General features: G+C 50.0%; 2 protein-coding genes across 3 annotated transcripts; one reads left to right on the forward strand and one right to left on the reverse strand.

The window, feature by feature from the left end:
• Positions 1-841: 841 nt before the first annotated feature.
• Positions 842-10736, forward strand: PIGT (phosphatidylinositol glycan anchor biosynthesis class T). 2 transcript variants are annotated; one of them, XM_045885838.3, is made up of 12 exons: positions 845-1076; positions 1626-1803; positions 3621-3748; positions 4054-4154; positions 4299-4385; positions 4921-5008; positions 5118-5215; positions 5306-5471; positions 6117-6317; positions 8052-8217; positions 8321-8404; positions 9140-10736. In XM_045885838.3, the coding sequence occupies exons 1-12, from the start codon at positions 890-892 to the stop codon at positions 9390-9392; spliced, it is 1737 nt and encodes a 578-aa protein (XP_045741794.1). In that variant the 5' UTR covers positions 845-889; the 3' UTR covers positions 9393-10736. The 2 variants fall into 2 exon arrangements, with proteins under 2 accessions (XP_064429321.1, XP_045741794.1); XM_064573251.1 differs by lacking the exon at positions 6117-6317 and having other exon boundaries at positions 842-1076.
• A 3788-nt stretch (positions 10737-14524) lies between these two features.
• On the reverse strand, positions 14525-19078 carry LOC123852114 (early lactation protein). The gene is given in 3 exon segments (XM_064573254.1): positions 14525-16607; positions 16610-16630; positions 18712-19078. Coding segments are annotated over 3 exon segments (492 nt in total). The 5' UTR covers positions 18776-19078; the 3' UTR covers positions 14525-16200.
• Between the last annotated feature and the right edge of the window lie 4791 nt (positions 19079-23869).

Here is a 23869-nt window from a genome sequence, read left to right on the forward strand (position 1 = left end):
GAGAAAAATCAGAATAGTGGTTGCCTCTGAAAGTAGGAGGGGGCAGGGATTGGCTGGCAAGGGGCATTAACCAACTTTCTGGGGTTTTTGGAATGTTCTATATCTTGATAGAAGTTTGGGTTACACAGGTGTATGCTTTTGTCAGACTCCGTGAATGTGCACTTCAGAGTTGTGCATTTCTTTGTAAGTTTTACACCAAAATCTAAACAAATATTAAGCTTCATTGAATGACATGCATGCTGAAAAATTTAGGGGAGAAGTGCACTTATATCTGCAATTTACCTTGACATGTATCAAAACATAAGAGGAACTGAGGGACTTACAGACCAAAATGTGGTAAAGCAAGTATAGTAAAATGTTAATGGAGGAGTCTAGGTGATGGGGTAACAGGTGTTCATTCTTTCAACTTTGCTGATGTTTGACATTTTTCATAATAAAGGGGCCAGTTATTTGGGGGTTTTACAGGAAAGCTCTGCACCAGGCTTAGGACTGAGCAAACGGACGCACCAGAAGCCGAGGAAGACGCACGCACGAGCCCTGTCATGTGACCTCGCAAAAGACTTTTTCAGTCCTCAACTATTCCATAGGCACAGCGGCAGTGGCAGCGCTCGGTATTATTACGCACATTCTAATGAACACGAGTACCCCAAAGTGGCGGGGAGGGAGGTCCTCACTCCAGCCCCCAGTCGTGCCAGACGTCCACCGCCCTTCTTGCCCTCCCGCGCTCCCGCAAACCCACCCGCCTTAAAGGACCCAGCCCGGCCGTCCCTCTGGTAACCTCACCCCGAGTTCCGGGATGGCACCGGAAATCATTTCTCATACGCTCTTCCTATTGGAGGCCAGCTTTCGTGGGGGCGGGCACAGCTGGGAGGCGGAAGTAGCCGCTGGCATGGCGGCGGCCTTGCCGCTTGCTGTGCTCGTGCTGCTGCTCCTGGGGCCCGTGGGCAGGGGGCATGCAGAGCCCCCACGCGACACCCTGCGGGAGGAGCTCGTTATCACCCCGCTGCCTTCGGGGGACGTAGCCGCCACATTCCAGTTCCGCACGCGCTGGGATTCGGACCTGCAGCGGGAAGAAGGTGAGAGGATGAGAGTGGAGAAAGACGACTGTGGCACCCGCTGGGAGGGGGCGTGGAGGCAAGCCCTGGGGGCGGAGCCTGGTCCCTTGGAGGGGTTCTGGACCCTGGGCTGGGGGCTCGACAAACTAGCTCTTTGGGGAAGGATGGGATAGTTACTGAAGAACCCCATTGTACTGGTGGTGAAACTAAGGCCGGGGGAGGGGCAATGACTCCTCCAGACGCCTAGACCAGGGGCTCTTTCCGCAGGTCCAGGCTGCCACTCTAATCCTTGAGTTAAAGCCCTCTGTCGACACCACCGATGATGATGCTGTTGGCCGTTGTCATTTATCCTGGGTGCTAGGCACAGAGCTAAGTTCTGTAAGAAATAGTGAGGAAGAAGTTGGAGATGTAGAGAGAAAAAGGCACTTGGTCAAGATCACATCGCTAGTGACTGGCAGTTTGGTCCTGCATTCAGATCTCTCCGGCCCCAGAGCTTGGGGTCTGTTGCTGCTTTGGGGTGGCTGAGAACCCGTCCTCCAGGATCTTCACTTACCTACTCCCCTCTTCCAGTGTCTCATTATAGGCTATTTCCCAAAGCCCTGGGGCAGTTGATCTCCAAGTATTCTCTACGAGAGCTGCACTTGTCATTCACGCAAGGCTTCTGGAGGACTCGGTACTGGGGGCCACCTTTCCTGCAGGCCCCATCAGGTGCAGAGCTCTGGGTCTGGTTCCAAGACTCCGTCACTGAGTGAGTGCCCACCCTGAGTCCTGTTGCAGGCCATGGAGGGAATGTGGCAGTGGCCAGTGTAGTCTTCGTGCCACTGCTCCTAGGGGGCAGCAGTTCCAGCAGACAGCAATTCCATGGGGGGTAAAGGTGGCATTGGAAGTAATAAATGATATTGCCACTGGGTGGCATTCTTTACTTCGGTATTTTTCACTTCCCCTGATACTTCCAGACCTGAGGTAGCACATGCATGTATCCACAGAGACAGGTAACAAATAATTTGAAGCTTGCTTGGATGTAAGGCAGAAGTCTGCGGCAAACTAGATGACCTTTTAAAAGACGTTCACTCACATAATAATAATAACGGTAATGATAGTGATGATACCATGAAGGCCAAACAAAACATCTGTGGGCTAGAATTGACCTACAGGATCCCAGATCTCAGCATTACAGGAATAGCTTTTGTTTGGGAGATGGACCAGTTTAGGTACGGCTGCTGTACCACAATTTCCTCTCAATCCCACTGTGAGAAACCAGTCGCACAAACATGATTTTAAAAGGGGGGATTAATAGGGAGTGGTGGGGACTATGGCAGGCTAGACAGCTTGAGAGGACAGCTGCCACTCACCCTCAGGGGACTGTGGCCCTGGGGGAATAGAGGCCTACCGTCATCAGATACTCTCATTTTCAAGAGATGCCAGAAATCTGGATTTTAGTGTGAAAATTGGCAAATTTAAATATCAGCAAGTAATTTCAAAGTGTAAGAAATGCTATGTGGGTCAGTGTTGTGCACACTACATGAAACATGATTATGGCTTGGGTAGAGCTTTCAGGCTTCAACTTTGCAGTCTTTACGTGAGGCTCAACGATTGGAGCAACTGAAAAGCACCGCACAGAGGATTATCGAAGAACCCCAGGACAACACTGAAATGATATCAGATGAGCCTCAAGCAGCGACTTCGACATTTGCCAAGCCTTTGTTTTTTGCCTGAACTCTCACTCCCTTGCTTCCCCCCTCCCCCACACCTTGCTGTCACTGTCTCCCCTCAGCTCGTAATTGCCTGTAACGTGGAGCTGGTGTTTAGAATTTTGGTTTTATGCTTTCTGTTCTTAATATAGAGAGCAAATCTGTTGTGATATTTTTCTAATTTAATTCAATGTTTTTATAGGGTCCTAGAATGGTTGTTTTTCCTTGTTCAGTGAGCCTTTATGGATGTAGGACTTCCTACTTTGAGGGTGGAGGCAGGACTTACTTTCATGCCCAGGGTGTTCACAGGGAAGTATGTCCTTTTGCCCAGCTGGGCACACCTCAGAGTGGATCAGCGGGCTGATCTCAGCCTCTGAAATTGTGGGGCACTTTACATGGTGTTGTGGGGTGTATATAGGTGACCCAGACGTGTTCCCTGTCCCCAGATTGTCCCAGCCTAGTTGAGGAGAAGAGAGGCTCAGAACAAGAGGCTGCCGCTCCCCAGCCATGTCCCAGGAGGGCCCTCATGAGAGGCTCAGAGAGTCAGAACCGTGGCAGCACAGGACGAGGCTGTGGTTGAGGGCAGGAAAGGCTTTCTGGAGGAGGGAGCCTCTTTGAAGGTGGGCGGAGAGGGGTGAGTAGGGCATCGCCAGGAGGAAGAGGGATCGCCTGAGCAGAGACCTGTGGGGATGCCGGCATGTCCAGAAGAGAGTGAGGAGGAAGGGGTGGGTAGGGTGAGACCCAGGAGGCAGCTGAGCAGGGCAGTGGTACCATGGCAGCTCCATCAGCTAGCCAGGCTGTCGGTTTGGCAGCCAAGTGCGGGCTTGGAGGGAGGGAGCCCCGCGCCAGTGAGTGGGTTTGTGTCTCCATCCAGCGTGGATAAATCTTGGAAGGAGCTCAGTAATGTCCTCTCGGGGATCTTCTGCGCCTCTCTGAACTTCATCGACTCTACCAACACGGTCACTCCCACTGCCTCCTTCAAACCCCTGGGGCTGGCCAATGGTGAGATAGCCCCATGGCCCTGTCCTTCTTCCTCTTGCCCGAACTTTTGCCTCCTTTCTCTTCAGCTTCCTGCTCCTTCAGCTGGGCTGGATCCTAAATCCCCTGGGTGTGCAGGCCCCGGAGGAAGGCTTCCTGAGACCATGCTGTCTCGGCGGTGCCTTCTCCCAAGGAGGGAGGGTCCCACCCCCGCCAGGACCTCTAGGGTGGTGGTACTGGAGAGTTGCATGGCGAGCAGGAGGGAGTCACCCCATCTTTGAAGAGTGGGGCCTCAGGGCCCACCCCAGACAGACTCGTGTCTCCCTCAGGCACTGATCATTCTTTCCTGCGCTACGCTGTGTTGCCACGAGAGGTCGTCTGCACGGAGAACCTCACCCCGTGGAAGAAGCTCTTGCCCTGTAGCTCCAAGGTGAGGCCAGAGTGCTCCGAATGTGCGCAGGAGCCCGCGAGAATGGCATCAGCGCCTGCCCTTCCCTGCCTGACTGCCAGGCCTCCTGTGCACGTGTCCCACAGTGAAGGGCACTGACCTTTTATCTCTTCCTGCTTCCTCCAGGCAGGCCTGTCTGTGCTGCTGAAGGCCGATCGCTTATTCCACACCAGCTACCACTCCCAGGCAGTGCATATCCGTCCTGTGTGCAGAGTAAGTCATGGGGAGTGGGGGCGGGTGCCACCCGGGGCCTCCGAGGGAACGTGCAGATAAAGCACGTAGCCTGCTGTGTTTTGCGCTGTGCCGGTAGTAAGTGTTAGCTGGGATGCTGATTATTTGGGGCGTTGGCCACACACCAAGGAAACGGAGCGGTTTTCTGGCAGGTGTTCAGTAAATCTGTGTCATGGAGCGTCGTGAAGAACACTAGCTGTGCGTGTGACTGCCAGCTTAGTCGCTCAGCTGGCATGACCTTGAGCAAGTCGTTTCATTTCCCCGAGCCTGATTTCCTCCTCTGTCAAGTGAGAGTCACAGTAGTCTCAGTTCCTGCGGGTGTTGGTGACGGTTTCTCCGGCTGGTACACATACCGCCGCGGGCACAGGGTCGTGTACTCAGTACTGAACGGGAGCAAGTGGATGGGTGGGAAGGTCCATGGCAGACGAGGGATGGCGCCCAGGTGGGCGTCCCTGCGGCGGTGTGTGGGGGTGGGGACTGATGCGTCCTGACTGCTGCTGTCTGGCCCTCGCGGTAGAATGCGCGCTGTACCAGCATCTCTTGGGAGCTGAGGCAGACCCTTTCCGTGGTATACGATGCCTTCGTCACAGCACAGGGGAAGAAAGGTAGGCTGCCTTGGGCACCTCGCTGGCTACCTACCATCACTGGTCCCGCCCTGTCTCTGCAGACCAGGCCTAGTCCTCACCCCCGCTCAACCTCCTCTCTGCTCCTCAGACTGGTCCCTCTTCCGGATGTTCTCCCGAACCCTTACAGAGCCCTGTCCCCTGGCTTCAGAGAGCCGAGTCTATGTGGACATCACCAGCTACAACCAGGTACCCGGGTCTCCAGTCACAATCGTCACCCTCCATCCAAGGCCAGCCTGCGCCTCTGCTCACTTCTCAGCCCTGCCTTTGTGCCCCCAGGACAATGAGACGTTGGAAGTGAACCCGCCCCCAACCACCACATACCAGGACGTCACCCTCGGTACCCGGAAGACCTACGCCGTCTACGACTTGCTTGACACGGCCGTGATCAACAGCTCCCGTAACCTCAACCTCCAGCTCAAGTGGAAGAGCCCTCCCGAGAATGGTGGGTGCGGATGGGCCACCAGGGCACTGGGCTACAGAGCTTTCTCTCTCGGGGAAGACTCATACCATGGGATATGAGGTTGCGGTTAGACCCAGGTCCTGAATTGATGTCTTGATTCTAACTCCACGTCTTCAAGCTCTGTGACCTTGGGCAGGTTCCTAACCTTAGTGCCTCATCTAGAAAATGGGGACATAATTACCCAGCAGATTGGATGAGGTAATTAATGAAAGACACAGAGTTTGTTCATGCATTCATTTAATTATTAGCAAATATATTTTGAAGACTGAAGATACCTTGCATTCAAGAGACATAATGTCTCTCGATTGAGGCAGACCTGAAACAATTAATTAATTGTGATTGTATTCAGTGTTACCGAGGCCAAGTGCCAACTACCATGAGGGCTCCTGGTTTGGGCTGGAGGGGCCCAGGGCTCGGCACGTGTGAGTACTTAGAAGTAAGAGTAATTCTATCATGCTGTGGGCCCGGGAAGACAGGGATGATTCTGGGATGCAGGCTTCCCAGTTTTGATGGCCAAGGTCTTCCCCGTCGCTCCCTGGCTGTGAGACTCTGGACGTGGCCAGGGGAGTGGGGGTGAGGAGTGACCCTTTCCTTTGGGAGCTCTTAACCGTGGACCCATCTTCGCAGAGACCCCTCCGGCACCCTTCCTGCACGCCCAGCGATATGTGAGTGGCTACGGGCTGCAGAACGGAGTGCTGAACACGCTGCTATACAACACCCACCCGTACCGGGCCTTCCCCGTGCTGCTGCTGGACGCCGTGCCCTGGTACCTGAGGCTCTACGTGCACACCCTCACCATCACTTCCAAGGGCAAGGAGAGCAAACCGAGTGAGGGCTGAGTCCTGCCCCCCTGCCCCCACCCCGCCTTGCTCTCCCTCCAGGTCCCCCAGACCCTCCTTTCTCAGGGAAGTGATTCCCCAGGTACCTCGGAGAAACTACACAGGCACAAAGAGTTTGGAAGACTTTGAAATGTGGCGAGGGTAGCCTCACCGGGCCAGTCCTGGAAGTAATTCATAAAGCAGAGATAATTCAAACACACAGGACTGGGGATTCTTAAGAGGACTTTACAAGGGCAGCGATTTTCTGATCTTTTTTTACTTCTTTGCTCCTTCTTCCTTGGTGTCCCGGGCCCGGCCTTTTGTGCGGAGTCCTAGGCTTGCAGTGGAGAATGGGTTAGCAGCAGGGAAAACGGTATTGGAAACAAAAAAGATAAAGGTGGAGTAGATGGTTTCTGCCTCCTTGGGACGGGTAAAGAGGCGTTGTTTTAAAAATTTATTTTTCCTTGCCACGCTTTTTCTGAAGAGTTAATATCTTGTGCGTGCTTTCTGTCAGGTGGCAGGCATAGCACTAAAGCCTGCGTGGTTTGGAGTGGAGGGAGACCTAACACAGAAGACTTCTCAGGAGGAGGTTCTGGCACATTCCAGACACCCAGACTTGCTGTCTGTGACTACCCCTGTTGTTACCTGTACTTTCAGACCTGGGCTGTTCTACTTACCTTCAGCACCACTGTTTGCGTCCCCTTCGAAATATCTTCTTCAACACACTACCCCTGTATTTTGTAGGCTTTTCTGTTTGGTTTTTTAACCTTTTGCCCTGGAAAGTATCAAGCACACACCTATGTGAGCGAGCATGACACATCCCACGGGCCCGGCTCCCCCTGCTCATGTTTCATCTCTGACCTTGTGTCATTTCTCGATTTTAGTTTTCTGCTGGAGTTTCTTAAAACTGATCCTAGACGTCGGGCCCACCTTCCAGTGCTTCAGCCTACATGTCTACCAGGGAGAGGGCTTCCCAAAAATACCAGCTGTCCTTATCATGCCCTTTTGCCCCAGTGGTCTGAAAAAAAAACACTGGATAGTTGGTTTATTTGCGTTAGAATCTAAATAGGGTCCTCACATTGCATTTGCTTGATAAGCTCTCAAGTTTCTCTCTCTCTCTCGTTAGTTAATAGACCTCATTTCCTTAGAGTGGTTTTAGGTTTAGAGAAAAACTGAGCAGAAAGCACAGAGTTCCGTGTGCTACTATCTCTCCTTCCCCATTATTAACATCTTGCATTGGGGTGTTTGCTCTTAAGTCTCTTAATCTATAACAGTTCCCACTCTTTTTTTTTTTTTTTTTTTTTAATCTATTTGCTGGAGAAACTTGGTCGTTTGTTGTATGGAATGTTCTACACCCTGAATCTGTCCTTGGGACTGTGGTTAACATGCCCCTCCCTCCCCTGCATTTTTTTGTGTGTTGGTGGTTAGATAGAGAAACTTGATTAGATTCAGGTTCCACATTTTGGCCAGGAAACTTCTAGGTGGTTCTGTGAACTTCCTGTTGAATCACATGAGGCGCCTGATGCTGGGCACCCCAGTTTCAGTGATGTGAGGATTAACTAGATTGAACTTGCCCTGGGACAGCTGCCCTGGAAACACCTTTTCCTTTTTCCAAGACCCTGCTCCCCTCCCTGAGCCTGCCTGGCTCCTGCAGTCCAGAACCTAAGGCCTCGAGAGGTAGGGGCGAGGGTGCAGGTAGTCCGACCGCAGCAGAGAGGGGTGGGTGACCCTTGCCTGTCCCCAGGTTACGTCCACTACCAGCCCGCGCAGGACCGGCTGCAGCCGCACCTCCTGGAGATGCTGATCCAGCTGCCGGCCAACTCGGCCACCAAGGTCTCCATTCAGTTTGAGCGGGCGCTGCTCAAGTGGACCGAGTACACCCCGGACCCCAACCACGGCTTCTACGTCAGGTGGGCTCCCCTCACATTCTGCCCCCAGCCTCCCGCCCACCCGCCGTGCCACTCACCCCAGTGGGGGAGCCACACACACCAAATGCCGTCTGCCTCTCCACAGCCCGTCTGTCCTCAGTGCCCTCGTGCCCAGCGTGGTGGCAGCCAAGCCCGTGGACTGGGAGGAGAGCCCCCTCTTCAAGACCCTGTAAGTGTGACCTCAGCCGCCGGCTTCGGAGTGGGTAGCCACACGGGCGATCAGGTTCACGCGGGCCGGGCCGGGTCGGGGTGGGGTGTGGCCCCTTCCAAAGCAATGTGCCGAATTAACTCAATTCCAGTAAAAATCCTAGTGGTCTGTAATGTTTGTCCTGACTCTATGAAGTGATTCTGAAGTGCTTCTAGAAGAAGAAATGGCGAGAAGGGCTGTACTTGGAGCCTGCCCATACTCATTGTTTCTCTTCACAAATATTTCATTGAGTGCTTATCAGATTCCAGGTCCTTCAGAGAGCACTGGGTGTACAACAGGACATACAACAGCCTTGCCCCTGTCCTGCTCACGTTAAGAGGCAGGAGGGGAGATTCTGGTCTAGAGTAACGGGGCCGGGGTTGCTGGGGAGTAATCTAGGGGGTTATCCAGGAGGGCTCCTCTGAGTAGACAGCCTCGAGGCGGAGGCCGGAGGCCAAGGAAGAAACTGCTGAGCGAAGGCAGGGCCCCATCCCTCACCCTCAGCACCAGGCGGCTCTCCTTTGATCAGCTTTACGTGTCGTCTCATGTTTCTGTGTCGACCTGCGATGTCTTCTGTCAAAAAGGTTTTGAGGCTAAGAAGGCTTTGCGAACCCTTGCCACCGCCCCTTGGCCCGGTGCAGCCAGGAGTGGGCATGGGCTGGGATGGGGAGGAGCATCCCAGGCCTGCGTCGCTCACCTCTCCTTCCTGACCGCCAGGTTCCCAGCGTCGGACAGCTCGAGCCATTTCGTGCGCCTCTACACGGAGCCCCTGCTGGTGAACCTGCCCACGCCGGACTTCAGCATGCCCTACAATGTCATCTGCCTCACGTGCACGGTGGTGGCCGTGTGCTATGGCTCCTTCTACAATCTCCTCACCCGAACCTTCCACATCGAGGAGCCCAGCACGGGTGGCCTGGCCAAGCGGCTGGCCAACCTTATCCGGCGCGCCCGTGGTGTCCCCCCGCTCTGAGATTTGCCTCCACAGCGGGGCTGCTGTTTCTCTCTGGGAGGGCTGGTGGTGACCCCAAGGGCTCTTCCTGCCACTCGCTCTCTTCAGAGTTGGCTCTTAAACCAAACTGCCCCTGGACGAGGCCAGGGCTTAGATGCGCTGTCCAGTTCAGGAGCCACGAGCCAGATGTGGCATTTGAATTTAAATTCATTTAAATTAAAAATTCATTTCCTCTGCTGTCCCGGCCACGTTTCAAGTGCTCAGTAACAAAAGTGGCTCATGGCTGCTGTCCTGGACAGTGCGGACAAATGTTTCCATCACTGCAGAAAGTTCTAGGACAGCGTGGACCTAGATATGCTGAGGAGCTTGCATCACCGCGTATCACCGCGTGGTAGCTGGAACTTTCTGGTTGTGGCATAAAAAGTGGCTTCCTTGGTTCTTTGCTTCTTGTCCGTGAGGCCCAGGAAGAGGGGGCTGGGGCTTGTTTCCTGGGCACCTGCATAAGACTTTCTACACTGCCTCCCAAAACCCCGACAAACAAAGCTCCTCTGTCTCCTGCTAAGAATTCCCTCTTCTCTCTTGCTTCCCCCTCATTGGTGATTCCCCGAACTCCCTGGGTTTGGCCGGGAGTATTTATAGAAGTGTATCCATGACCATGACCATGAGCCATCCTCTACCTTTCAGGAGCCCTGAGAACCAGTCCCGTATCACCAGGGGTAGAGCTGGAGAGGGGGAAGAGCTCCATGTGTTGGTTTTCTAACTGTGTGGTGCATTGGAATCACCTGAGATGCTTGTGAAAGTAATGCAGATTCCTGGAGTCCACACCCTGTGAATTCAGTCTGTCTGAGTGTAGCCCAGCCTTGGAATTTCTGTCAGGCTCTTCATGAGCTTATGTTCGGGGTGGTCCTTAGACCTTTTACACAGGCTTTGAAGCCAGGTCCATTGGATCGAGGCCTGCCCCTGCCCACCTACCCTTCTGCTTATATGACCCTGGATTCCTGTACCAGGTCCTTGGGCAGATGCCCCTCCCCACCCCCATCTTCTGTCCCTGCCTCTGGCACACTTGGCATTAACTGTTAAGTATTTGCAGCCTGCCCATCCCTTCCCCAGCTCTCCCATTGTAGCAGTTTGGCTTAGAACGCCCTGTTCCCCCAACCACGCACTGTCCTCTACTGCCTGGTTCACTCTTAAAAAAAAAAAAAAACCAGAGAGTTACTTCCTCCAGGAAGTCTTCCCTGATACACCAGGCTGCTGTAGTTGCCCCTTCCCTCTGTTCCCAGAGCATCCTGGACTTAACCTTTACAGGTTCTTTTCACCCTGGTTGTTCTTGTTCTTTAACTTCCATTAAACTGTAAGCTCCCTGGAGGCACAGGGGCTGTCTTCCGTCTGGACCTGATCCAGCTCAGGACATGAAAGTGCTCCATCAGTATGTATGTATGACTGGGCGTAGGCTATTCTGGCCTGGGATCTGGGGTTCAAGGGTAGGGCTGGGAAGGGCGAGGGGCACCAAGAAACCACACAAGTGTGTGTGCAGAGCCTTGAGCACAGTAGGACTGGTGACGTTTGTATGGCCAACAGAGATGGGGTTGTTCGGTCGCCTCTGAGGGTTTTCCGAGAGCTCCCAGAATGTACAAGTGAGGTGTGTATAGGGAGGAGGTGATGAGCTCATCTAGACCACAGGCAAAAACAACTTGGTCAGGATGCTTTCACTTGAGTTTTTCTTCCGAGCAGTGAATAAGCAGGGTGCAGATGAGATGAGCATGTGGGCGGGTGGGTGGGTATCCAAAGCTCGTGGTCCTGGCGGCAGGCGTGGAGCAGGATGCCTGCCCAGAAGGGGAGAGAATGGAGTTGTGGCCCGGCTGTGCTTTATACCCCCAGCCCAGTCAGCACTCGGAACCACCTCTGCTGCCACGTCATACGTAACCCGTGCACTGACAACACCGTGTCTCTCGTGCTCCTCCCACAATTCCAGATTCATTCACCCAACTGCCTACCTGCCGGCTGCACTTGGACATCTAAAGGCACCTTGGGTTTAATATCTCCAAAACCAAGCACCAGCATACTCTCCCCCGCTACCCCCAACACGCGCAACCGTGGTCGGCCCATCTTCCCGGTGGCCCAGGCCAAAAACCCTGGAGCCATTCTTGATGCTTGGCTCACATGTCATGCGTGCTCCGTTAACAACTCTGCTCTACCTTCAAAGTAAATCCAGAAGCCAGCTCCTTTCCACCACCCCCACTATTGTGCTGTCTATGGATGAGGTCTTCGTGGCCACACCTGTTTAAATCGCTGCCCCCAGCTACGAGCTCCCTCCTTTGCCCTTGTCTTTTCCTCTATGGCTCTCACTGCCGTCAACGTGCAACGTGTCTTACTTATCTTGTTTATTAATTATTAAGCTCCGCAAGGACGAGGACTTTTGCCTTTTGTGGCTTCAGTGCCTGGAACAGAGCCTGGCATGTGGTTTGCATTCCAGTAATTGCTGAGTGAATGAGTTCGTGAGTGTATGAATACCACACAGTAATTTTACTGCTAAGCAAGCCAGGTCACCCAAACATCTGGGTTCTGAGCCTTGAAATTCTTGCTGTGCCAACACCAGGAACATCTTACCTTGTCCGTGCACTCAGGGCCTGGGCATTTCTGGTATGCTCAGTCGGGGATCCTCAAGTATAAGCCTGGCAATGGCCTTCCCCAAGAGGGTTGCCCCAGAGCAGTCGTATCTGGGGGGAAGGGCCATAGGTGCTGAAGTCCAGGTCAGTCAGGGCCCCAGGGCACTGTGAGGTCTGCTTTCCCCTCCAATTGGCTTGGGCTGTCTGGTGGAGCTGCCCTGGGCATAGCACTGGGGGGAGAGAGGGGAACTTCTGTCCTCTGAGGGCTCTCCCGGGAAAAGCAGTGAGTGAGTGAGTAGGTGAAGGAGATTTGCAGAAGCAGAATTGCCCTGAAGAACTAGTCTCCTTCCGGGTCTTCCTTCAACACCGGGGACAGTTGCTCGTGACCCAACTATTACTGTTACTCACCATCACTCTGCATGCCTGTTAGGATACTTCAGAGACATGGCAGGGCCGGTCCTCTCTGAAGAAGGCTGGGAGACAGCTGGCTTGGGGTTCAGGCAGGCTTGGCAATAGCTATCCCGGTGCGTTTAGAGGGCTCAGGGAGGAGTAGCAGGGCACCCAGATCCCGACCTCCCAACTCCCAGTGACCAGGATCTGGAGGGGTGACTGGGGGGGTGCTCAGCTTTCTGGACCCGCAGTGGGACAGGCATGTTGTTCTCACACTGAGAACTGTGTTGAGAGGCGGCGCCCCTGCCCTGAGCTAGGGGTGCTGGGAATCGGAAGAGGGAAGCGAAGTCAACCAGCCTTGCATTTCCCGGCTTCCCTGCCTCAGCTCGTGCTCTTCCCTTTCCGTGCCTCCCTGACTCTGTCCCTGACCTCGAGCTCCTTCCATGAAGCCTTTTCTGACCATTCTCACTTCCACACCGAGGCTGTATGCTCATTCATTCATTCATTTACTCACCCAACCTCTGACCTGTCTGTCTGGAGCTTCTATCATCCATTTGTCTACTCATTCAGCAGATACGCGTCGGGTATCTGTCCTGTGCCCGGTCCTGCTCTAGGCACTAGTGAACAAGAAAGCAAACCCCTGCCACGTGGTGCTTAACAGTTTGGCCGGGGAGACAAAGACTTGGCTACATTAATAAGTATGTAGCGTAAGCCCAGGTAGCACTATGTCCCTGGAGAAAAGGAAAGCAGCGGGAACATGAAATGGATGGTCAAGACCTCTAAGAAGGTGAGGAATGATCAGGAACCCAAGCCAAGCGAAGGAGAAAATCACACGAAATCCAATGGAAGAACAAGTGCAAACATCCTGTAGCAAGAGCTTACTTAGTGTGTTTGCAAAACAAGGAAGTCGCAGTAACTAGAGCTGGGATAGGGGGTGACGGGGTGAGTTTGGACAGGTTGGCAGGGGCCAGGAGGAAGAGGGCCCTGGAGGCAAGGTTTTATTCCACATGTGATGGGAAGCAGAGGAGTAATGGGATCGGATTTGCATTTGTTTATTTGCTTATGTACTTTTTTTGGCCTTCTGATGCACATTCGGTTAATAATTCTTGCTTCATGGGGCGCCTGGGTGGCTCAGTTGGTTAAGCGACTGCCTTCGGCTCAGGTCATGATCCTGGAGTCCCGGGATCGGGTCCCGCATCGGGCTCCCTGCTCGGCAGGGAGTCTGCTTCTCCCTCCGACCCTCCCCCCTCTCATGCTCTCTGTCTCTCATTCTCTCTCTCTCAAATAAATAAATAAAAAATCTTTAAAAAAAAAATTCTTGCTTCATGATACTCTCACCATTGGTCCACGCGTGGTCCTTTTTGTGTATTATTTACATACATATGCATGTATTTTGGTGCAGTAAGGACTCATGAACCTACCGTCCCAACAGGAAAACTAGCACATGATGGTAAGAATTTGATGTTTAAGAGATCACTCTGGCTGCTATGTGAACAGACTGTAGGAGGTAAGAATGGACACTGGGAGGCCAGTGAGGAGGTGAGAGAGTATCAGGAAGGGCAGACTGGGGTGATCGCAGCAGAGCGGGAGAAGTTGAGTTTGGGATACATTCTGTAGGAAGAGCCCCGGGACAGACTATTGGATCGGGTGTGGGGTGGATTCTACTAACCCATGCATTCAAGAAGTAAGTCACAAATTATTGATTCATTCAGTGCTTGCTGGTAACTTCTTACGATATGATAAGTCGTTTACAAAACATATATTCCACATGGTCCCTGCCCTGCTCACAGTGCAGAGGCAGAGATAAACACACTTAAAACACTTTGGAATAAGTGCTGTGACCCAGGAAACCCAGGGAAGGGAGAGAAAAGGATGGTTAATTATGACTTGCACAAAGGTGCTCATGACTTGATCTGAGCAACTGATTAAATTCCTTAGTTGCGTATGTATTTATATTTTTTTGCTTTAAAATTATTTTTATCATATTTTAAAAAATGTCTAAGTTTCAGAGCATAGACACTACTTCAAATACCAATCAAAGGCTGTCCTCGATTAACCTTCCAAAGCTCAAACTCTCAGATAGTTAAAAACATGAAAGAGAATAGGAAATTAAGGGGAAAACATGCCCTTTCTCTCAAATAGATATGTATTTGGGAAGGGTACACCAAGGACCAAATGACACCACCAAGGACAGGGGTCTAGTCTGGGAATCCCAAGTTCTGGATTCTAGTATTGCTGTTTGGTCCTGGGCAGTAGTTTCTCTTTCAAGGAAGGGGGAGTGGCCAGAATACGCGTAGGACAGCAGGAGAGGCTTATGGGGGAGGTGGCAGCGATGGTCAGGGCAGATGCCATCCAGCATTCCAAAAATTATGTAACAACAGAATATTATTTAGTCTTAAAAAAGAAAGAAATCCTGACAGGCTGCAACAGGGATGAACCTTGAAAATATGCCAAATGGAATAAGCCAGGCACAAAAGGACAAATACTGTACGGTTCCTCACATATGAGGAACCTGGAGCAGTCAATTCATAGACGCACAAAGTAGAATGGTGGTGACCCGGGACTGGGGAAGGGGAATGGGGAGTTAGTTCTAATGGGCACAAAGTCTCAGTTTAGGAAGATGAAAATGTTCTGGAGCTGGATGGTCACGATGCTTGAACCACAATGTGAGCATACTTAAGGCCACTCCATCGTACACTTAGAAATGGGTAAAAGGGTGCATTTTATGTACTATATATTGTACCACAATCGAAAGAATATACGAAATCCTCATTTTTCCAAGATCCATCTGCATGGAGGGAAATTCCCACCTGGCTGACCAAGGTTCCCCGGGTTTCTAGCTCTTCCGCACTCTAGGACATGGCTCCTGCTGGACAGGAAGGGTAGAAGTAGGGCTAGCAGCAGAGCTTCAGGCAGCAAAGAGCAGGTGGCTGGGATTTGGGGACAGATGTGCAAGATCCCCAAATTTGCATTCAGTCTGGCTTCCGTGAGGAGGCCCCCCTGGTGGTAGGAAACTTGTGCCCTTTGTCCTCATCCTTTTTCTTCTTTTTTTAAAAATATTTTTTAAAATTTATTTTAGTGAGAAAGAGAGAAGACGCATGAGCAGGGAAGGAGCAGAGGGAGAGGGAGTTCATCTCAGCCGACTCCACGCTGAGTGCAGAGCCCAATGTGGGGCTCAATCCCAGAACCCTGAGGTCATGACCTGAGCCAAAATCAAGAGTTGGACACTTAACCAACTGCACCACCCAGCAACCCCTCCCCCCCCCCCGTCCTTCTACTTCTTCTGGGGGCACAGAACAAAGGGCCTGAGGGCGTAGGGATGGGGGTGAGGCAGGTTTGATCACCCTTGAGAGCTGAGGTGGCTGTGAGCAATTCATGAGGACAGGCCCAGGGCCCTCATAAGAAGACTTCAAGCCACACCGACTTTGAATGTTTTATTGACCCAGGCCTGGAGGGCTACAGGATGGGTTCCAAGCAGGGACTAGGTGCAGGAAAGGAGGCCCAGCCAGCTTTCAGCCAAGGCCAGGAGGATGCAGGCATGGTCTTCAGCTGCTCTTTACCCTGTCTCTGTAACAGAGATGACAGTCCGTTTCCTTCCTGGCTGGCATATAGGTGGCCTCGGGCCAGAGCCATCAGCTAGACTCCTTACCGACCCCCTTCAACAGCCACCATACCCACCTTGATCACTGCCACCAACACCTTCCTTGCTTCTGTCAACACCATCGCCCCCGGTGAAGGTTACACTGCTAACTTCCCCTTGGCCAGCACCACCACCTACAGAAAAGCCTCACTACTCACCAATACTGCTTTCATCTTCACCATCGAAACCACCGTCAACCACAGCCTCGCTGCCTCCACCCCAGCACCCCCATTACCAAACATACTGGCACCTCTAGGTGGCACATCTGATTATTCCCGTCCCCATCGCCTCTCACAGTAATATCATGGCATGACCCCACCACCATCCTCCACCATGCTGTCTCCCTTCCCACGACCACCACCACCCGATCGCCAGCGTTGCTTCTCCTGTTCCTGTAAGAGGACTCACCAGCGTGCTTGCAGATCCTCAAACAGATCTCCGTGGTCTCAAAATTGTTGTCAGTGCCCTGACAGCCACCGTAGGCGAAGTGCTCACACTCACTGGACGTGTTGTCGTAGAAGTACCAGTAGAAGAGGCCTCTGCAGGGGCCCCTCGCTGGAGGGAGCTGACACGTGGCAGGCAGAGTTTGGGACAGCTCCCGGGGGCCTCTTGCTTGAGATGGGCTGTAGGTGTGAGGAAGGACAGGTATTGTCACTTCGGAGTCCTTTTTTTTTTTTTTTTTAAGATTTTATTTATTTATTTGACAGAGAGAGACACAGCGAGGGAGGGGACACAAGCAGGGGGAGTGGCAGAGGGAGAAGCAGGCCTCCCACGGAGCAGGGAGCCCGATGCGGGGCTCGATCCCAAGACCTGAGCCGAAGGCAGACGCTTAACGACTGAGCCACCCAGGCGCCCCACTTCGGTGTCCTTTTAAACAACTGATAATTTTTTTTTTTATTATTAGAAGCACACCTTCTACACCAAGCGCCCCAGTGGGTGCTTGCCATTTTTTGCATGATTTAAATGACCTTATGGAGTAGATATTACTGTCCCTCCCCCACAAATGAAGAAACAGGTTCAGAGAGGTTTGGTCACCTTCCCAAAATCATAAAACCTGTCAGTTGAGGCCTGGGGTTTAAACCCAGTTACAATTTCAAATCCCAGGCTCGGCATGCTATGGCTTCTCATAACTTGACTCAAGGTATTTGAGATAGCTTTGTTTATAATTGCAAAAAACCACATAATTTGGAAAAAATATCAACGTTCACCAACAGTGGGGATTGATAGGTTATATGCAGTCATTGATAAGCATAGTGCTGATCTATATGCATCAACATGGAGAGAGGTTCATAATTTTGTGGAACAAAAATCAAATTTCAAAAGACAATATCTAGAATGCTCCTGTTGATGTAAAATATACCTATAAACCCATGTAGTGATGACTAGAAGGTTGTTCACCACTGTATTTGTAGTAATTTTCCTGGGTGGTGGAATTTCAAGTGATTTTTTTTTTTAAGATTTTATTTATTTATTTGAGACAGAGAATGAGAGACAGAGAGCATGAGAGGGGGGAGGGTCAGAGGGAGAAGCAGGGCCCCCGCCGAGCAGGGAGCCCGATGCGGGACTCGATCCCGGGACTCCAGGATCATGACCTGAGCTGAAGGCAGTCGCTTAACCAACTGAGCCACCCAGGCGCCCTCAAGTGATTTTTATCTTCTAATTATTTTTAGTGTCATTTAAGTGGCAATGAACAAGTATCATTTTTTATAACTAGGAAAAAGATTTACACTGAATAATCTTCAGTATCCATGAATAATGAAAAAATAAAGAAATGGATGTATTTTACTTATTATTTTAAATCCTTTCACATCTGGCTCTGGTTATCACATCAAGTGATTTATCCAACATGTGTGTGTATACACACACACACACACACACACCCTCACCTACTAAATGGCCATGGATCCCAATGTATCTTTTCATGGGATACAATACACCCTGCTTTGATATGTACGCTCCCTGACAAAAGATAGCAGCCCTCAGACAATGAGTTCATGGGTCATCTCTGCTCCATAGTACCATTTTGGGAATCCTCAATTGATATGACATGCTGCATATCCTGGGAGAACCCTAAACTAGAATGAGGAAGAAACCATTCTAGGAAGGGAATTCAAGGTCTTTCATTAGGGCAGCAAGTCTCAATCTTGGTGGAACATTAGAGTCCTCTCGGGGAACTTGAAAGAAATCCCAATGACCAGGCTTTACCCAAGACTAAATCAGAATCTGGGAGTGTGGGACCCAGGTAGCCCCCAGCTGACTCCAGAGTGCAGCCAAGTTTCAGAACCTGATCTCCTTTTCAAAGCAGTATGAAAATTTATTTTCTCTCATAAGGATCCTGGGAGTAGGATTCTGGAAAGAAGGATTATTTGGGGGGGGGGGAGAAAGAAGGATTATTTGGGCTCTGTAAAATAGGGGACCCACTTTTTAAATTCACACATTTCCATATCGTTTGTCTTTTTAAGACCAACACATGTATTGCTTTGTAATAAAAATTAAATTTGGTGCGGAATGAATTCAATCAAATAGACATCTGTGAGGTCTGGCCCCAGAGAGATGAGCCTCTTCCCAAGCCTAAGCCCTGGTTTCTTCCTGAGGTGGAAGTGACCAGGTGGCCCTGTGGAGCCAGCCCCCCACCCTATTTCTCCCCCTCCCCCAAACACAGGCTGTGGTCTCAGGGATCCTCTTTTTTAAGCTCTTCGCTCACCTGAGCTGGCGATGCCAACCAGGCAGAGGGGGACACAGAGGACAAGGAATGGGCTGAACTTCATGATGCCAGTAGCCGAATGTTCCAGGCTGGGGCTGGAGGCTAAAGTGATACCTGCAGCTGAAGCAGAAGGGCCCTATTCCTCTGAGTGGAGGGAAGTATCTGGCTTTTCATTACCTGGAAGAGGAAGCACCCTGGGCAAGGAGTGTGGTCCCAGAGGAAGTGGATGTCTACCTGGAGGCACGACCGCTTGCGTTGGAGGGCTTCTTGGAGGCTATTGAGCAAGTGCCCTAAGTCAGTGTTTCTGCAGCATCTGGAATGCCAGTCCCCAGCCTCATCTACTGCAGACTTGAGTTCCTGTGACCTTGGACTGGTAAGTGACTTTTTGGGGACTCAGTTTCCCTATCTGTAAAATAAGTGGTCTGGACAACACGGTCCCTAAGAAACCAGCTTAGCTGTTTTCCATTCTATTATTACTGGTTCCCATCCAGATCCTCCCAGCTAGGGGCGTCTCAACATCACAGGAGAGAAAACATAGCTCTTTGTTCATTGCTTTATTTATTTAATTTAGGAACAATGAGTTTATTGTTTTATATAAATTATCATACTTATTTTTAAAAGATCAAGCTATATTGAATAGTAAAAAGAAGCAAATCCCTCCCCAAATTCTACTATAGTTCTGTGCAACAGAAATATAATGAAATATATTACAGTATAATTTTCTAGTATCTGCATTTAAAAAAGTAAAAAGAAAGGTAAGACTAGTTTTTTAAAAAAGATTTATTTATTTTAGAGAGAGAGAGTGTGTGTTGGGGGAGGGGCAGAGGGAGAGAGAGAGAGAGAGAATTTCAAGCAGACTCCCTGCTGAGCACAGAGCCCAACGTGGGGCTTGATCTCATGACCCTGAGGTCACAACCTGAGCTGAAATCAAAAGTCAGACACTCAACCAACTGAACCACCCAGGCACCCCAAGACTAGTTTTAATAATAGTTAATTTAACTCAATATATCCAAAATATTGCCATTTCAACATACGATGAACATGTAATAAAAATGTTAATGCAATATTTTACTTTTCTTTGTACTAAGCTTTTGAAATCTGGTGTGTATTTCACATTTTTGGCACATCATGATTCATACTAGCCGTATGTTGCATGCTCAGCAGCCATATGTGGCTAGTGACTACCATATTGGATAGTGAACTTCCACCACATAAAGTAATTTTAGTAACTATTAGAGTTTGCAGGTATTATTTTCTGAGAATTTTTGCATATTGCCTTAATACTTGAAAGACAATTTGATAGGGTAAAAAATCCTGGGTCATATTTTCTTTTCCCAGAACTTGGGACCTGGGCAGACCTGGCTCCACTGCCATGGAGCATTGCTAAGAAGTAGCCTGAAAGTTTTTCTTCCTTAGGGGTTACTTTTTTCCTACCTGAATGCCTAAAGACTTCTTTGCTTCTCTTGGAGATCCAGTAACCTAACAAGGTTATTTTGGTATCATTCTGCATCTTTTTAAAGAAGATTTTATTTATTTATTTGTCAGAGAGAGAGAGAGAGAAAGCAAGCCTAAGCAGGGGGAGAGGCAGGCAGAGGGAGAAGCAGGCTCCCCACTGAGCAAGGAGCCCAATGCGGGACTTGATCCCAGGACCCTGGAATCATGACCTGAGCCAAAGACAGATGCTTAACCCACTGAGCCACCCAGGCGTCCCTGCATCTTTTTTTTTTTTTTAATGGGACATGGAGTCCTAAAAATTTACAGATTTTTAAAAAGATTTTATTTATTTATTTGAGAGAGAGAGAGGAAGAGCATGAGGTTGAGGGGAGGAGCAGAGGGAGAGAGACAAGTAGACTCCATGCTGAGCGTGGAGCCTGATGCGAGGCTCGATCTCACAACCCTGAGATCAGGACCTGAGCCGAAATTAAGTCGGCCGCTCAACAGACTGAGCCACACAGATTTTTTTGGAGGGGAGGCGGATTTTCTTATATTGTGCTTTGAATAAATTTTCTGTCCCAATTGGTGAGTTTTCTACTTAAGAGGCATAAATTATGTCAGATTATCTTCACTTGTCCTCTAGTACTTGTCAAAAGTACGGCCACTGGAGACAGACAAATTTAAACGTCAGCTTTTCCACTCACATTCTGTGCTACTTCTGCCAATCTCTTTAACCTCTCTAGACTATAGTTTCTATTTGGAGATAACAATGGAAACTCCCTGTGTTTGGAGTCCCCAAGACCATGCTCAGGTTCAACTCATGAAAAGGACACATGGGACTCAGAAGTTGTTATACTTAAGTTTACAGCAAATGGATACAGATTAAAATCAACAAAGGAGAAAAGCATAGGGTGTGAAGAATGGAGGAAACCAGGCACAAGCTTCCCTCCCTCAGTCCAGTTATACAGGATGTGTTTCATTCCCCCAGGGCAACACTTTTGAAGTGTTGCCCATCAGGGAAGCTCGCCGAAGACCAAGTGCCTAGGGTTTTTATTGTGGTCAGTCACATGGGCATATAACCAACTTAGCCTAGCATAGGAATCTTGGATTTAGGTGGTGAGCACTCTGACAGCTCTAAGGTGCTTGATCCATGCCTACCAATTTTGCAGCTTTGGCTTCGGAGATTCCCATCTGCAACTGATCTGTTATTCCTTGCACAAGAAGATTTCTTTAAAGTGGAAGATGCCCTAATGGCTTTTAATGACTTGTGCTTACTTAGAATTTGATGTGCCATTGGTCAGAGCAGTCAGAATTTCTTATCTTAATATATTAACCCAAGTCCCCCAGTAGTTTATGCTGTGGACTTACCTCAAGGCTTTGTGAATTCCCTAATGGCTGCTACCCATTGTGGACTGTCAATATAACTGTCCTGTAACCTTTCCAGGATCCCGCACCTTTCTGGGAACAATATCGACATGTGCATATGTGTATACTGTTTGGACCAGAGAGCTGCATACAAGGGAGTAGAGCTCAAATCCGAGAGTGACATACCCATGGTCCTCAGCAACCATGAGAGGAACAGTGAGCCCAGAGTGTTCAGTGGGTGTCTTGCCTGGGTGTCTTGTTGTACCACAGGCTGTTAGCAGCCAGCTTTGGATCACTTCCTCATACCTAAAACTAATAAAAATGATTAAAGACAATTTGGTGATACAAAATAATTTTATTTAACACTTCATGAAGTGGGCAGTCTCCATCCCTAAGGATCTAGAGAACTGCAAAGTGGGGCAGAAGGCAGGAAGCTTTTACAGGATAAAGAATGAGGAATAGGAAAATAAAGAAAATGAGTAAGGAGCAAGGAAATAAGTATAGAGCCCCATAACTGGGTTGGCCTCTGGGGGTTGCTGACTGGCTATACTGTGTTTCTGGTCAAGCAGAGCATTTGCAGGAACATGAAAGTTTAAGTTTTGGTTTGCTGACATGGGGCCTTGGACAGGAGTGGCTCCATCCTGGGCCAAGAAATTTATTCCAACTCAGGCCTGAGATAAGATCCAAACTTTCCAACTGGGAGTTGGGTGTGATAATGACGATCATAATCAGAACCTTGAATTATTGAGCATTTACTACCCAAGGGCACAGAGCTGAGCATCTACTTCCATTAATCTCAAATACCCTCAGAACAACCCTTAGAAATGGGGGGGGGGGTGTTGATTTTATAAACAACACCATTTTACAGATGAGGGCACCAAGGCCCAGAAACTTTAAGTAATTTGCCAAACTCAGGTCCTCCTGCCTGTGAAACATGTAGTTGAAGTGATTCAGGATAAGGTCCCCCAAAATGTGCCACTTTGGCATGCCATCCACTATTCCTTAGCCCAGGAGGGCCTACAGACCTCATTTTACCTCTCTGTCTTTGAAACTGTCATGTCTGTGGTGCTCCCATATGTAGAGAATTAAATTTGATTTTCTCTCTTTTTTTTTTTTTGCTATTTAAAATTATATTTACTTTATTCTTTTTTTTTATTTTGTTAGTCACCATACAATACATCATTAGTTTTTGATGTAGTGTTCCATGATTCACTGTTTGTGTGTAACACCCAGTGCTCCATGCTATATGAGCCCTCGGTTTAAGCTGTCTCATGTCAATTTCTTAGACTAGCCAGAAGAGTCATTAAAGGGTAAAGTAAAATTTCTCCTCCCCAACACCACCTTGCTAGTGCTCTGTACTTCCAGTTCCATTTGCTTCCAGCATGAGATAGGAAATAAGGTGTTTCCTTTCCCAAGAGTATTTGCAACTTGTTATCAGGTCCTGATGATCCAATCACAATCAGACTAGAGGGTCTCTCTGTAGTATCTGGCTGGGGGCAACTTTGTAATGTGGAGCCTCATTACCTCGTGCACATAGCATGGTATGGTGCCAGGGCATTGAAATCTGCTCAATTGCTTAATCCTCTGAGGGAGATGGGGTCGAGTGGACTCATTTGTTTTTGCAAAGAAGTCAAGTGATTTGTACTGGTCACATGGTAAACATTGTGACTGTTCCAAAGAAGCTAGGTAGAGGTGGAGGTTGAGGCAGGGAGGTAGATTAATGGGAGAGAATTTGGGGTTCTATAAGACTCACCTCTTCATGATCTTGTCTCCTCTGCCACTTTTCCAAGATGTGTGGGAGAGACAGCTTTTCTCTCTGCCTGCTCCCCCTTCTCTCACCCTGATGAGGTCTCCTCCAGGCTTGCTACTCACAGTATGGTTCTGAGGACCATTTCAGAGGGGAGAAACTGGAGCTGGGGACACCCTGTAGCAGGGAGCCTGTAAGAAATGCAGCTTCTCCTTCTCAGCCTCACCCCAGACCTGCTGAAAGGAATCTGCATTTCAACAAGATCCGCAGGTGATTCACAGGTGTGATAAAGTTTGAGAAGGCTATTACTGAGCATTTTGGCCCCTGCAGGCAGAAGCCTGGGGAGGTGCGGAAGTTATGCCATGAACAGGACAGACCTCAGCTCCTCCCCTTCTTTATTCCTCTCCCTCCCCATCGGCTGTCCCCACCCCTCTGCTGGGATGTGAAAAGCTTGGTCAGACCCTCGGGTTCCATAGGAGCCCTTCTGAAGGCTTTGAAGATGAGCCCCCTCTGCTTCTCTGCAGTCCTTCTCCCCTCCTGAGCACCCTGGTAGCTAGCACCCCAGGGGATGAAACCAGTACCTCTTCCTCAAGTAAGTCCTGCTCACCTGTC

Source organism: Mirounga angustirostris, unplaced genomic scaffold, assembly GCF_029215605.1.
Source record: "Mirounga angustirostris isolate CCGP_5_RB_7025 unplaced genomic scaffold, mMirAng1.0.hap1 SCAF_10, whole genome shotgun sequence".
NCBI lineage: Eukaryota > Metazoa > Chordata > Mammalia > Carnivora > Phocidae > Mirounga > Mirounga angustirostris.

Coding starts and splice junctions, on each gene's coding strand:
- PIGT (XM_045885838.3), top strand. CDS start 890: ATGGCGGCGGCCTTGCCGCTTGCTGTGCTCGTGCTGCTGCTCCTGGGG. Junction 1,077..1,625: donor GGACCTGCAGCGGGAAGAAG/GTGAGAGGATGA, acceptor CCCCTCTTCCAG/TGTCTCATTATAGGCTATTT. Junction 4,155..4,298: donor TCTTGCCCTGTAGCTCCAAG/GTGAGGCCAGAG, acceptor TGCTTCCTCCAG/GCAGGCCTGTCTGTGCTGCT.